This window comes from Bos grunniens, chromosome 5, assembly GCF_055505025.1.
Source record: "Bos grunniens cultivar Pamir isolate PY7600 chromosome 5, Bosgru_T2T1.0, whole genome shotgun sequence".
Classification (NCBI taxonomy): Eukaryota; Metazoa; Chordata; class Mammalia; order Artiodactyla; family Bovidae; genus Bos; species Bos grunniens.
This window is the reverse complement of record NC_141169.1, coordinates 118,355,468-118,370,630: the sequence shown is the minus strand read 5'-3', so window position 1 is coordinate 118,370,630 and position 15,163 is coordinate 118,355,468. Positions and strand designations below refer to the sequence as shown.

The window sequence follows — 15,163 nt, the reverse complement described above, 5'->3', positions numbered from 1 at the left end:
GCCCTGGAGTCAGCGCTCTAGAGCGTCTGTTCCTGTCACCGCTACACCCGCCTCCTCTCTGACATTTCAGAACTTTCACATCATCTTGGACCCTGACATGGGCTGTGATGATACCTCTGACTGTTCTTCAAGGACCATCCTATACAGTAAAACAGGGTCTTTGGCCAACTTTAGTGACCCCTGTCCAAAAATTGCTGTTGTGGGCATACAGTAACTCAGCTCCTGCTAACTGCCAGACCACTCTGAAAATTAAGCCTTTCTGATTGGGCACAGTGAATTTCAAAGTTTATAATTCTATCACTCAAACAATAGTGCTTACTATGCAGCCTTAAAAATAAACAGTGCTCATGCATGATTCTACTTGGAGTTAAGACCACAATTCTTCATCTTCAGTATCTGACAGTTTTAGTTTGCAAACAGGACCGTGTTTAGAAATCCTGTAGCTTGTTTCTCTCTAATCTACGTTCACCAGCAGTTGATTTCTTCCTAAGTATTTTCCGAGTGGTGTCTCCCTGTTTCCTTGGGGCCCTGGCTGGGCAGGGCCACACATCAATTACAGGAGGACTTTGGAGCAGTACAGCTTCCAAGGGGCACCCAGGTCACTGCTGGCACTTATTTCAAAAAAAAAAAAAAATGTTTTTTAAATTTTCTTCCTGCTGTTGACTCAAGACAGGAGTTGGGTTTTGAGGCCAGGAAGTTGGGATGGTGGAAATTCACAGGGAGCCTCAAAGTACTCTTCCTAGCCCAGGGCAAAAGCAGCCAAACCCACAGGAGACTGGAAGGCCAGTCGAGTGGGTCCAGGCCACCACGCCCCCTGCAGAAGCTCACCCGCCCCGCGGGGACAGCCACCCGGCCACTTTCCGCGCTCCACCGACTCCTCGCGGCTCCAGGAGAGGGGGCTCCTACGTGCAGCCCCGGCGGCCGAAGAGTCTCCGCAGAAAACACCCTGGCGGTCTCAGGACAAACACCCTCCCCTCTGGCCTCGCTCCTACGTGCAGCCACGGCCACCTCCCAGACCCCACAGTCCGCGCCACCGGACACCCTGGGCAGTCCCCCCGGAACCCCGATCGCCTCTCCACACCCCCGATTCCTCCCGCAGCCCCGGGGGAGCCGACGCGCCCCCTGACCTCTGACCCCTGACCCCGACCCGGGGCCCCGTCACACCCACCTGCCCGGGACCTTGCTGCTGCCACGCTTCCAGAACTGCTTCCTGGCCCCGTCGCTGGCCATGGCCCCTCCTCATCGCTCAGACCCACGGCCCCGACACCCCGAGGGCGGCCAGCCCTCCGCGGCGGCCCCTTCCTGTACCCCGTTTGGCGCCCCCCTCAGCGATCCCTGGGATTCCCCGAAAATGTACAGCCGAGAGGCTCTTCCGCCTCCCTCCGGAAGTTGTGCTTCCGCACGCCCGGAAGTCCCGCCCCCGTCCCCGGAGAGCGTGACGCATGACGCGAGCGCCCGACGTCACTACAAGGCGCCTCCGGGGGGCGGTGCCTTGGAGACTCTGGAGTTAGGCTGCTTGTTAGTCGCGATGTCTAGAGGCCCCGGGTTCTCCTGAGAGGCTCGCCGAGCGATGGTCCTCACCAGACAGCGGGGCAACGTGGGGACCGAAGGCACCCGTCCGCGGGGGGTGGTCGAGGGTGTGACTGTCGCGCACCCTTGAGGGGGACCGGTAAACACCCGGTGGCTGACAAACTCTTGTAGGCAGGGCAGCTGGGCGAGAGCGTGGCGAGGGGCTTTGTGAGGGTCGGTGGGGGTGGGGCGGGGGTGGGGCCGGGGCGAGTGAGGGGCTGGGGGGCTGGAGGCGCTGGGCCGGGGGCAGGATGGCCGAGGAGGGGCGGGGGTTGGGCCAGGCTTCCCGCGTAAGAGCTGCCCCTGAAGCAGGAAGATGCCCCCACCTCAGCCCTGACAACGGGCAGGTGAAATATTCTCGGAGTTTCAGAGACTTGGTTCAGTCCAGTCGCGTCCATCTTCGCGACCCCATGGACCGCACCACGCCAGGCCTCCCTGTCCATCACCAGCTCCCAGAGCCTGCTCAAACTCACGTCATCGAGTCGGTGATGCCATCCAACCATCTCATCCTCTGTCGTCCCCTTCTCCTCCCGCCTTCAATCTTTCCCAGCATCAGGGTCTTTTCAAACGAGTCAGTTCTTTGCATCAGGTGGCCAAAGGATTGGAGTTGCAGCTTCAGCATCAGCCCTTCCAATGAATATTCAGGGCTTAGTACAAAGGAAGCAATGGAGATATTAATGTCTATGTTGGTTACACGTTGAAGTAATATTTTTGTGTGTGTGTCGGATTCAGTAAAATGTATTGCTGAAATTTTCACATTCCTTTTTCCTTTTTTTTTGTTTTTAAACGTGGCTAACAGAGCATTTGAAATCACCCATATGGATGGCATTGTTATCTCTATCGGCCTGTAGACCTAGCCTGAGAGGTCAGGGACTGGTATTTCCGATTGCAGCTGTGGCATGGCTTTGAGGACCCCTTTGGCAGACCTCTGCCAGTTCTCGATGATGTTCTGATTCACATTTTCCTCGCTTACTGATAAGTAACCTTGATTTAGTACTTGTGCAGAGGGCACTGTTAGGTACTATGTGTGTATTATCTCGATCATATGGCAACCAGTGCCTCAGGAAAGGCCACCCTGGCCCGCAGAGCAGAAAGGCCACCCTGGCCCGCAGAGCAGAATGGCCCTCTCAGATCCCTTGTGACACCCGAGTCTCCTATCCTGTCTTGCAGTAGCAAGGCTTCCCACTGCCCTCGTCCCCACCCTGCAAGTTTCCTGGGTGCGTGTTGAGTCTGTGTCCCTTCACACAGAGCTTGTAAGTTCCTGCCCGTCTTCTTCTGGTAGAGCGAAGCAGTAAGCTCTCTAAACGTTTGTTAAAGGGTGACAACCATGCGAACTCTCCAGGGATCCCCTCCTGTCACAGCCATAGCATCTCCCTGAGGCAGTGGCAGTGAGTCCTTGGGGAGCCCCTGCTGATAACGTCCATAGACCCTCAGAGCCCCTCTGTTGCAGAGCCTTGGGAACTCCCCCCGCCCCATCCTGTGCATGCATGGCCTCTGAGAATCTCCGGAGAGCTCCTGATAAAGCCTTGCAGATGCGGAGGGACCCCTTCCTAGACAAAGCCTCCTGGGACCCTCGCCTAGCAGGGCTCAGGAAGGCCCCAGGGATCTCTTCCAGCCCCAGAGCCTACCCAGAGATCTTTCTCAGAGCTCAGCTCCTTGTCAGGACCCCCTATCGACAGGATTTTCTCCAACTCAGTGTAGCTTACTGCACAAATCAATGATCGGGGTGGCAGCAGAACTAAGATGCTGGCGTTTAAAAAGGGAAACCAGCCAGCACCTGGTTGGATGTAACTAGGACATTCTGGGTTTGGTCACTCCTCGTAACTTCCCTCATGCTTCCCTGTCTGCTGTGTGTTAGGAGAGGAAGGTACAGGGAGAAACAGGTTGCCTTGAAGGCTTCAGGACCGTCTGAGCAAAGCATTACTGTTACTAGGGCCGCCAACGGACGCAGGGCAAGCCAGGTTTGTGGTTGCTTTACGAGGCGTTGGGTTTGAGGTTGAGATCTGAGGCCTCAGCCAAGCAGCTGGTGAGAGGACCTGCTCATCTCCACATGAGGAGATGGGGTTACCCAGGGGAGGATGGGCCAGGGTGAAGTCCCAGGACTGGTGGTCAGACATAGATCAGCATCAAGAGCAGCATAATTGAAAAGCGAAGTCAGAATAGAGGTGATCTCCAGAAATGGGTTCAGACAGGGGCCGTGGTAGCGATGGATGTACGAGGAGTATCTGGAAGAAGGCCAGATGGGGAAGGCGGAGGCAAGGAAGGGGACCCATGCAGGCAGCACCCAGGACAGCCAGACAAGCGCAGAGTGAATGAGTGAGCCTTTGTTCGTCTCAGCAGCAAACATAAGACGCCTCCTCTCTCTGAGGTTTAGGCAAACAAAGTTAAAGCCAGGGACATAGAATTTCACACTTAACAGATGGCGAAGTATTTAAAAATCTGTCACTGCCAAAATCAATGAGCATGTGGGTTTATGAGCAGCACATAAATCAGAATGCACTGATTCACTGCTGGTGGGAGCACAGATTCATTTGATAATTCTGACAGCCATTCGCCAATGTGTAGGAGTTGCAGGTGGACATATCCTGCAAGCCAGGTGTGTACCCTGGAGCGACTCACCTGTGTTCAAAGGCAGGCCTGTTCATTACCACGTTGCTGCTGGGAAAATGATCAATCACACACAGTCATCCAAAGAATGCTCCGTGATAGTAAAAATGAAAAATTACTTATATCAACATAAATGGATCTCACAAGCAATGTTGAGTGAAGAAAAGTTGAAAATGCATGTGGTATGATACCATTTAATTGCCTTTTTTTCTTTTCCTGCAAGTAAAACCATGCTAAAAGTGTAGTCGCCTGTAGGTGTTGGTGGGGACTTTGATCATTGAGGAATTTATAGAGGCTTCCTTGTTTTATGGGCTTCCCTTGTGGCTCAGCTGATAAAGAATCTGCCTGCAATGTGTGAGATCTGGGTTTGATCCTTGGGCAGGGAAGATCCCCTGGAGAAGGGAAAGGCTACCCACTCCAGTATTCTGGCCTAGCACCATACATGGGTCACAAACGGTCAGAAATGACTGAGCGACTTCTCACTTCACTAGGGCTTCCTAGGTGGCACTAGTGGTAAAGATCCCACCTGCATTGCTGGAGACAGAAGAAACGTGGGTTTGATCCCTGGGTTGGGAAGATCCCCTGGAGGAGGAAGTGACAACCCACTCCAGTGTTCTTCCCTGGAGAATCCTATGGACAGAGGAGCCTGGCGGCTACAGTCCGTGGGGTCACAAAGAGTCAGACACGACTGAGCACGCAGTGCAGCCCAGCTGACGTACAGCCGCCTCGTTTTATGCTTCGTTTCTTAAGGCAGGTGGACTGTGTTCGGTTGCTTGTTTTATTCTTTACGACTTTTTGCATGTGTAAGTTTCTCACAGAGCATAAAAATGCAACGACAGACATCTCACTCTGTCACGCACTGAGCCACCTCAGACACTTTCTTGGAGAAGGCAAGTGTAAAGAACACAGCAGTGAAGGAACGGCACTCACTGAGGCCTGAGGAGTCGGGGCCACTGACAGAGCTGTGGCCGCTGTCTCAGGTTGAGTAGGTGCGACGGGACAAAATGCAAGGAGCCTGGTAGATTCCAGGCCGAGGGAGCATCGTTGCTGAAGCCAGAGGAAGCTGCGTAATGCACAACGGGTGGGGGTTGGGGCGTAGCTAAATGTGTGACGCAGGTTGGGTTCCCCAGCAAGCAGGTGGTGAGACGTATTTGCATGCAGGTGGCTTGTCGGGGAGAAGCTGAACTGGGAGGGGCTGCAGTGGTGCCGCGGGCCAACCCCAAAGGAAGGCCCCCGGAGATGTCTGAATTGAGAGGAGCAGGTGGAGCCTTGCTGAGAGGGGGCTGTCCCCAAATGCCTTCTGCCGAGGGCCGTTCCCAAGGAGGGTCTTAGCTCCCGGCCATCAGCACCCAACGCTGCCCCTGACCGAGGAGAGGGAGAGCCCGGGTCCTCGGGGAATCTGGGCGCTGTGATGCTCTTGGCACACAAAGCTCACCCTTTGCACCCAAAGCTCACCCTTTGCACCGCTCAGATCTGCTAGCCTCACGGAAGTTCACCATTTAGGAAGAAGTCTCCAGGATTCCAGTTTGTCCCTTTTCTGGAAAAGCTTCCAAGAGGAAGGTTGACTCGATCCTCGAGCCACGGCAGCCACTCGTCCTGTCCCTCCAAGTTCCCTGCTGTAGACTTCACTCTCCCCCAGAAGCACCTCTGCTGATCTAGGTCAACCACCTGTTGGCGTGACCAGCTCTCACCCTGCAGGCTTCATTCAGAGCCACTGGTGGCTGAGGGCGCCCTCTCAGGCCACGGCTACTCCATTTGCCCACCTGCCGTTAAAGGCAGAGAGACACCCCAGTGGTCCCTGTAGGTGCCAAACGCGTCCTCGCTGCCCCCGACACATGGGAGCATCCCTCCCTCCCCCAGTGGTCTGGGGGAGACCCCTTTCCTTGCCTGCTCGTTTCTGGCACAACATGCCCAGAGTGAGCGGGCAGCAGACACAGCTGGAATTGCAGTGAGACTCTGCCTGTGTCTTTCTCTGGAAGCGTTCCCACTCTGGAATCCAGGCCATTTCACAGGTCAGAGCTCCCACGAAGAGCGGACACCACACTCCGAAGGCCGGCACCCAGGGCTTCGTTCTCCATCAGGACACAGCCCCTGGGTGGTGGGAATATGTTGTAGGACCAGGGGTCTGGTGGCCATGGGCTCACTTCCACCCTCTTCTTGGCTGTGAAGTGGGATCCCTGGGCCAGTGAAAGGCTGCGCAGGGTCTCCCATGGATGCATCAAACACTCGGAGACCCACACGTGGGAGATGCGTGCAGATCACACACAAAGACCAGACTTGAAGATGCCCTGAGCAGACAAAACCAGCTTAGTCACACACGCAAAGCTTAATTTAGCTGATTTTCCCAGATGGGCAAGGCTAATGTGACCCGGGTCACTTGTTGCTTACTCATCTGAGAATTAAAAGCAAAACTTAAACTGTTCCCCAAAATTGAGATGAGGTAACCACAGGAGACATGAATTCAATCCCTGGGTCAGAAAGATCCCCTGGAGGAGGAAACGGCAACCCACTCCAGTATTCTTGCCTGGAAAACCCCATGGACAGAGGGGCCTGGCGGGCTACAGTCTGTGGGGTTGCAAAGAGTCACACACGACTGAGAAACTAAACAACAAACCACTAACCAATTCCCTTTCATTTAACAAAATTGTAACCAAGCACCGTGAAGGATAAACGGTCGCCGCCCCTGCGACAGGTGAGCCGCTTCGTGGGGCAGCTGTGCGCCTCCCGCCACGGGGTCACCGTGCTCCTCTGCTGGCCCGCGTGGATCAGCTGCCTCCCCCAAACCAGTCCTGAGACCTGGAAATGCCACACCAGCCTGTTCAGTGCGTGTGACCCTAGGTAGCTGGCCAGGGCGAGGAGGAACCTCAACACCTCCCGTCCACCAGCCCACCTCTGGCAGGGGCCATCTGACGAAAACCGATCTGACAACCTAAATATGCTCCACTGTTTAACAGTATTTTTTAATTGGACAAAACGTATGCCATGTCTGACACGGTGTTAAAACGTGCTGACACGGTGCTACATCTTATAAATGAGGAAGTCAAAGACCCCAGGAGGAGACAGTCTGATTTTATAATTAAGTATGTTTTCAATATATACAGCAAAGGACATATTCAAAGAGGGAATACAAATGCTAAGCGAACAAATGAAAACAGGGCTTTTCAGCAAGTTTTTAAATAAAAAAATAAATACCGCTAATCAACAGGCCACCAAAGATGGACGAGAACAATGTCGGTAGCCGTGTCAGGAAGAGCTGTTGGTGGAGTGTGCATAGGTGTCCCGCCAGTGAAGTACAGTTTGATAAGATGAAGGGAAAGCCCAGTGATGACGCACAGGCTGTGATGCTCTGGCTGCTCTCCTGGGGATTTATCCAAAGGGGATAGCTGGACAAACGAGTGAAGACTTATACAGGCTCTCTGTTAATTATCGAAAACGGTGAAAAGCTGGAAACGATCTAAATGCCCCGCTCCAAATGAAACGGGTCAAATGAATTATGAGACAACCAGTGTGACCCTGCAACCTTTAAAAATCTATCTTCATCTCTTTTTTTAACAAGGTTGACAATTTATTGTTAAGTGTAAGAGGCAGGTTACAACATCTGTTGGGAGAAGTTTAGTGTGTAGACCCAGAAGGAAAATTCTAGGTCACTGAGTCAGCTAGGGTGCTTCCAGATGAAGAAAACATAATTCAGCTGATGGAAATGCTAAAGAGGATTGAAAGGCTTTTGACACCATGCAATCCAGGCTGCAGATCCGTTTCTCTGCGGTGGTCTGGATCCTGTCCCCACTCTGTGGGCAGCCTTGGGTCTCAGGCTGACTTCCCTCATCGTCACAACTTGGCTGCCAGCAGCTGGCACGGCTACAGGCACCCTTGTTCACAGCCAGGGAAGTGAGAGCTCTGCCCCGCCCAGTTGAGACTTGGGTGCCTGCTCTCCTGTAAGCAAGCGCATTGTAAAGGCGGGTGGCCTCACTCTGCTTAGGCCAGTCAGGGCCCATCCCTGGAGCAAGGCTTGTGGTCAGCCCCCGCCAAACTCCATGACCATTACAGAGCGGGGCATGGGTGGGGTCGGTGACCGCATGACATCCACTGCAGGAAGGCCCCCAAAATGCTACCAGGGTTGCCCTGAGTAGAGGGACGACAAAGAGTTGTTTGTTTGGAAATATTCTGTATTTTAAGAGACTCAGAAATATCTTTCAGAGAGGTTCGCCTTTCCGTGAATTTCTCACCCAACTTTACGCCAAGAAAACTCCCTCCTACATGGTTCTGCTGCTGCTGCTGCTAAGTCGCTTCAGTCGTGTCCAACTCTGTGCGACCCCATAGACAGCAGCCCACCAGGCTCCCCCATCCCTGGGATTCTCCAGGCAAGAACACTGGAGTGGGTTGCCATTTCCTTCTCCAATGCGTGAAAGTGAAAGTGAAGTCGCTCAGTCGTGTCCAACTCTTCGAGACCCCATGGACTGCAGCCTACCAGGCTCCTCTGTCCATGGGATTTTCCAGGTAAGAGTACTGGAGTGGGGTGCCATCTCCTTCTCCACCTACCTGGTTCTAGCCATACCTTTTATGAGCTTCAGGGAAGTTTTATGGGGTCTCGTAGGAGTCTTTCCCTCGCCTTGCTGGGTGTCCGTGTGTTTTATGTAAGTGGGATTTGGATATTTTTGCCTCGGATGCAGTCCCCTCCACCCCATGAGATAATCTCTTGTTAGTTCTGAGAGTTTGTCTTTCTTTTTTTCCATTCATAAAAGAAGGTGAGAACATTTATTGATGTAAACAAAGTAAGAAGGCTAAGATCACGGGGGCCTTGGCTGTTAAAGAGCAGGAATTACCAGTGGACTTTAGGAAAGAGAGTGACATGAGCTGATATGTGACTTAGAAATGGCCCTCTGGCAGTGGAGAAGGCCCCCAGACACCGCCCAGCACCCCCTGCTCCTGGGGCCCCTTGTCCCCACACACAAGTGTCTCTCTGGCTTGCCCTGTCCTCTTAAGCCCCTGCTCCCTGACCATAGCCCTGCGGGGCAGCAGTGGGCATCTGACCGGACCTGGGTTGATGTATCCCTTCCCCAGGACAGCTCTGAGATGGGAGCAGATCACGGGCCTCTTTCTCATGGCAGAAGCTGTGAGAGCTCAGAAAGGTTGGGGGCCGTCTTCTCTGCTGTGCGGAGGGTGGGCCGGGAGGTCAAAAGACAGAAAAACAGCGACGACAGCTTTCAACACCCTGGGTCCGGAGGTCACAGAGCCCCTGCTCTCCCCCGGCGCTGCACGGGCGTCCGCCACGCCTGCAGCAGCGGCCCCAGGAACAGCGACCGCCCGGCTCAGAGGAGAGCGTGACGCTGTCCTGGACGGTCTCAGAGCCTGGGACGTGTCGGACTTAGTCCCGGGAGCCGCAGCCACAGTGACGCAGTGGGTGTGGGGGCGGAGAGAGCCAAACTTCCCTGTCCGTTTCTCTTGTAGCTGAAAAAAAAAAAAGCAGATTGAATCTTACTAATATTTAGCATAAAGGTCCGTGCATCACACATCGTGTGTGTGCTCAGTCATGTCCGACTCTTTGTAGCCTCCTGGACTGGAGCCCACCAGGCCCCTGTGTCCATAGGCTTTTCCAGGCAAGGATACAGGAGTGGGTTGCCATTTCCTCCTCCAGGGGATCTTCCTGATCCAGGGATTGAACCCACATGTCTTATGTTTCCTGCATTGGCAGATGGGCTCTTTACCAGTGGCGCCACCTGGGAAGCCCTGGCATGTGAACTAATAGAGGTCCATGCATAGATGTTTATAAATCAGCATGCACGTACTGGGATTTCTGTTCTTTTTTTTTTATAAACTGATAGGGAAAATGAAGTAGGAAGACCCCTGCTATAAACTGCTCTTTATTTCTACATAATGTTTTCTAGCCAAAAACAGGTATCTGCAAAATGCCTCGTCTGCCTCCTGCCTGCTGTGTCCTCTCTGGCCAACGGCAGTGCTCCAGCTCACACCGGGTTCAGTTCAGTCGCTCAGTGATGTCCGATTCTTTGACACCCCATAGGCTGCAGCATGCCAGGCCTCCCTGTCCATCACCAATTCCTGGAGTTTACCCAAATTCATATCCATTGAGTCGGTGATGCCATCCAACCATCTCATACTCTGTCGTCCCCTTCTCCTCCCACCTTCAATCTTTCCCAGCATCAGGGTCTTTTCCAATGAGTCTGTTCTTCACATCAGGTGGCCAAAATATTGGAGTTGCAGCTTCAGCATCAGTCCTTCCAATGAACACCCAGGACTGATTTCCTTTAGGAAGGACTGGTTGGATCTCCTTGCAGTCCAAGGGACTCTCAGGAGTCTTCTCCAACACCACAGTTCAAAAACATCGACTCTTTGGTGCTCAGCTTTCTTTCACACCCAGGGTTCCTCACTATCTCCCTGAAAAGTCTTGGTATGGACGCCGTTCCCTGAGCAGTGTCTGAGCCCAGCCTTGCTCTTGCAAGAACATTTGCTGCTTGACTTGATGGCTGTGGAGTTTTTCCTAGATGCTGTTTGCAAAGGCCAACAGCCTGTGCAGTGCTCCTCCTGAAGGAGCCCAGAGAAGGTGGAAGCTGGGGGAGGCCGGTGGGCTGATATGTTTGCCTCCAGGCTCTAAGGTTGGGATGAACTTTACATCCTGGAAACTTCGATCTGACCAGATACGTGGGGGCGGGGAGACAGAAGGACAGGAGACCTGCCAGGACAGACAGGAGACACTCCCGTGCGGGGAGCAGGACACCCCTGGGCGTGTCATTTGGTCCCTTCCATCCAGACGCCGGGAACAAAATTAAAATCCCAGGATCAGGTCTTTAACCGCCCAGTTCTGCAATTAGAGCAACAAGTCCCGAGGCCCAGGGATGTGTTGTGGGGTCTGCACCGGCCGTTCCTCGTCATCTGCCCGCTTTCTGGACGACCAGAGGACAGGGGCTGCCCAGCCAGCTCCCACCGGGACATCGCAGGGGGCGGGGACCAGCCCTTCTGGGGCAGGGGACTCCGCAGTGATGGATCTGAAGGCAGCCCCAGGGCACGGCTGCTGTGAAGTGACCCGAGGGCACCCTCCAAGGGCCTTCTGCCCACTTCAGCCCCTCCTTCACCGCATGGCCCAAGGCAGACTGGACCTTGGCTGGAGGAGAGGAGCCCTGGGGCCAGCCCAGGCAGCCTCGGTGCAGGAATCCTGGGGCACCTCCTCGAGCGGAGCGGGCTGGGGCCTTCCCCTCTCTCCTTATTTCCACACCCCTCCCCGCCCCACCAGGGCCCCCAGCCCACACATGCTTCCCCCACCCCAGAAGCACGGAGCCTCGGCTGGAGGCCCAGCTCCTCCCTGCAGCACCTTCCAGCCATCTCTAGATGGCGCAGAGTGAAGCCAAGATTCGGGCCACCGGGCAGGCGGGGCATGAGGCAGGCGGAATCAACAAGCCCCGGAGGCTGCTTGGGGTGCGGCCTGGTGGGCAGGAACGCACCCTGTGTTTGAAGTGGGACGCTGCCCTGGCCAAAGCCCTCCAGGCACCCCCAAGTCCAGCGGCCTGCTCTGCGCCCCTGAGCCCAAGACTGCACACACTCCTGCCCTGGCCTTGAACATCAGGCCGTGTGCAGGGGGCGGGTGGCCAACAGGGCAGGAGCCCAGGCCTGCGAAGGCAGACAGAGAGGGGACTCTGGCCAGAGTCCGCGAGGCCAGGCGCCCTCTCAACTGGTGGGCCTGGCAGCTCCCAGAGACCCCAGGTGCTGCCTGCAGAGGCTCCTCTGTGCCCCCTGGGCTCGAATTTGTGAGTCCGTGAGGCGGGTGTCTCTGCACACCAGCTCCCGTTCCTCCCGCGTCACTCTGGCTGAGGGATCTTGAAGGCTTTCTGGTAGGACCCCCGTTCCGGGTGGGCTGCGTAAGGCTTGGAAGCCTGTCATCTCTTTCTGGACCCTCACCCCAGCTCGGCTGGTGGATCTTGGCCGTGGCCGGATCTGCTCGAAGGCAGAGCTCTTGCTCCCTGGTCAGGCCGCAGAGTTTATCATTATCAGTTGAGTCTAGGAGAAGCTTCTCCACTGGGGCAGGACGTGCTGGTGGGACAGGGGGATGCCTGAGCAAGTCCCAGCCCTCTCTGGCCTCACCTTCCCCATCTGTAAAATGGGGTCATAATCACCACCCTGCATGTCTCCCTGGGTTCTTCTCAAGATCAAAGGAAGGGGGAAGGAGCCGGAGGGAAGAGGGGGAAGGCGCGGGGGGTGGAATGGGGGTGGAGTGAAGGAGGGCTGGGAGCAGCGGGAGGAGGCGTCCTGCTGGGTACTGGTTCCCAGCCTCCCAGCCTCACTGCTCTGGGCTTTCAGCCAAGGCCAGCACCGTGGAGCCTGGCGGGGTGCAGCCCTCCCCTGCCCGGCCCACTCCCCTGCTTCCTCATTTCCTCAGTCAACGCTGTCAGCCACTGACCCCAGACGCTCCTCCATGGCTGCCCGCCTCAGCCACACCCAGAGTCCCCCAGCTAGGCGTCCAGCCCGTGGCCTGTGGGAGCCCCGACGGGTCTGAGTCACTGCACCCACAGAACGGAGGAGGAATCCAAGCGTTCAGAAGCTGCGAGAGAGGCGTGCTTCCCCCAACTGAGGAATCCGAGCTTCCTCACGTTAACCACCCATGGAGGCGGCGCCCGCCTCCCCAGCCCTGGCCCTGGGCCCTGGAAGGGACCGAGGGACCCAGCTCCCAGCAGGTGCCCAGAGCTCCCCTCGCCGCTCTCCCCTCATCTCCTGGGCGCTCCCGAGTCTCCATGTGCGGCCAAGCCTGTACCACCTGGCCAAGCCCCTGTCCCTCCCTGGGCCTCCCCTTCCCCATCTGTAAAATGGGCCGGACGCCCGCACAGGTTCCTGAACAGATCAAAGGAAGCAACACCTGAGAAATTGCCTTAATGAGACACAAGCATCCCCCAACATCAGGGATTCTCATCAATTTGGGGACCTGGGGGAGGTGGGCTCTAGCACTTAGGAGGTGCTCTATGAACACCAGAGAAGTCAGCTTACACAACCCTGAGGCCCTCGCTTCTCAACTGCAACCAGACTGACTGTCCCTGAGCAGGCCAGGCTCTCCGGGAATTACTGCCCCGCCTGCTGGGTGGGGCTTGGTGGGGGGTGGGGCGGCAGTTGTGATGGGGGCGGAACTCAGCTAGCCCAGACTTGCAGGCCACTCCCCGCCGTGGGAGAGGGGCCCCCTGGAAAGGGCCCTCGTTTACACGTCTTCCTGTGGATCCGAATTCGCGCTGTGACGCGTGGTAGTACCCGCTTCAGCCTGTTTCCTTGTTGGAAGAGGAAGAGGGTAGTGAAGGGGTGGATTTTCTGCAAAAGTGCGAGCCGGAGACAAAACCAGCTCTGTGCACCTGGACTCCACGCTTCCCCATGCACCCCGCTCAGGGAGGGCACGGAGCACAGAGGGCAGAGATGATGGCAGATGATGGGCCCGGCGCCCGGGGCCAGGAACGCTCCTGGGAGCCATGGACTGTCAGAGCCGGGGGTGGGGGCGCCTCAGAGTCCTCACTCTGCGCCCCCACTTTGTGGATGGGCGACTGGGGGCCCAGAAACCAGCGCCACGCCTCAGTCTGAGCTGGACTCCGCCCCAGCATCTCTGACGGCCCCACTCGAGCTCTCTCTGCTGCCCCTCCTCCACTCAGGAGGAGCAGCGGGGGAGGATGGACAGGGACGGGGTGGGGGGCTGGAGCCACATGGCAATGGCCCTGGGTCCCCTGGCTGGCCAGCAGAGCAGCTTGGAGCACAGCAGGTCCTCAGCCGCTAGCCAGGGGTGTCTGCCCACACCAACTGCCATGGGTCCCCACGAGGTTGGAGTTCCGACAGTCGGAAAGGCAGGAACTGGCTCCCGGCAGCAGTGACCCAGTGCCAGCTGTGTGCAAGGCCCCGTCCAGGCATCTGCTTCTCAGCCAGCCTCTAGGGCAGGGCGGCGAGCAGGGGCCCCCAGGGCCCAGGTGCAGAGCGTGTGCAGAGCCCGGATCCCAGACTCTGGACAGGACAGGGCGAGGCAGGACTCACCTCATCCCCCCAGCGGACTCAGCCGGAGAGTGCGGAACGAACGTCAAAATCCCCCCACTCCGCCGCCGGCTGATGGAAGCAGGGTCTTTGGGGGCCCACCTCCCCTGCCCCGAAAGGCTCTCCCCCACCCCAGCCCGTGGACAGGCAACGGGTGAAGCCTGAGCGTTCCCAGGGACGGGCGTCCTTGCGGCCCCGCCCTCCAGGGAGGAAGACTGCGTGTGGAATTTTCCGTGACCCTGCAGCGTCTGTCCTCGGGGAGGCGGCCGTGGATTTGCTGGCCCCGGTGCACGAGCAGCTGCTAATTGGCCCTGCGGTTCTATTTCTGCTCCAGCCCTAATGAGGTGACCCGACCGGGCTGCCTGCGGGGATCCCAGCTGGCGAGCTCGGTGGCCTGGGGCCCGGCTGCACGTCCCTGGACTGGGGCTGCCCAGGTGGCCGCCCGCCCAGAAAGGAGAGATTCGCCCGGACGTGGGGCTTCAAGGGCCAAAACCAGGGCGTCGCAGGCCAGCTGGGGGGCGGGGGGGTCCCCAGGAACAGAGGATTCTGGGGGCCTGCTCCATGGGGCGAGTTCCTGGCTGACCTGGGGGTGGACTGCTCAGAGTGGAGACAGGCAGGGGGCCCCTGGAAGCCATGAAGCCCACTCCTCTTAGCCTCACAGCTCACAACCAGGGCCAGCCGCTCACAGCAGAGCCAGGGCAGGCACTCCGCTCCCACCCCCGACCTCCAGCTTGCTGCGGAGCCAGGCTGGGGCCTCCCGAGTGTGTGACGGCCCAGGGCACAGGCATCAGCAGTGACGACGTTCAGAAGAGGTTCCTGAAGGTGTCTCCCAGGGCCACCTTGGGCTCCTCATCGCCTGCCCTGAAGCCGGGCTCACAAACCCAGGGCCTCACCAGCCCGCCTCGAAGTGACATCTGCTGGGTGCCCGTGCTGGGCCTGACACTCCGCACCTCCTCTTACTATCTTACCAACCTGGAGTCCTTAC

General features: G+C 56.9%; 1 protein-coding gene and 1 long non-coding RNA gene across 10 annotated transcripts in view; both read right to left on the bottom strand.

The window, feature by feature from the left end:
* Window positions 1-1,407, bottom strand: part of TBC1D22A (TBC1 domain family member 22A) — a 262,637-nt gene extending 261,230 nt beyond the window's left edge. For all 9 annotated transcript variants that reach the window (XR_015164928.1, XR_015164929.1, XR_015164930.1 and 6 more), the window contains exon 1: window positions 1,169-1,407. Coding sequence is in view for 5 of the 9 variants with exons in the window: in XM_086404306.1 (XP_086260432.1) it covers window positions 1,169-1,230 (62 nt within the window). In the remaining 4 variants the exon portion in view is untranslated. The remainder of the gene's footprint in view (window positions 1-1,168) is intronic.
* A 7,487-nt stretch (window positions 1,408-8,894) lies between these two features.
* LOC147373275 (uncharacterized) lies at window positions 8,895-14,885 on the bottom strand. The gene is made up of 2 exons (XR_015164931.1): window positions 14,182-14,885; window positions 8,895-9,624 (listed from the first exon to the last, which is right to left on the bottom strand). It is a non-coding gene; the product is annotated as an uncharacterized LOC147373275 (long non-coding RNA).
* Between the last annotated feature and the right edge of the window lie 278 nt (window positions 14,886-15,163).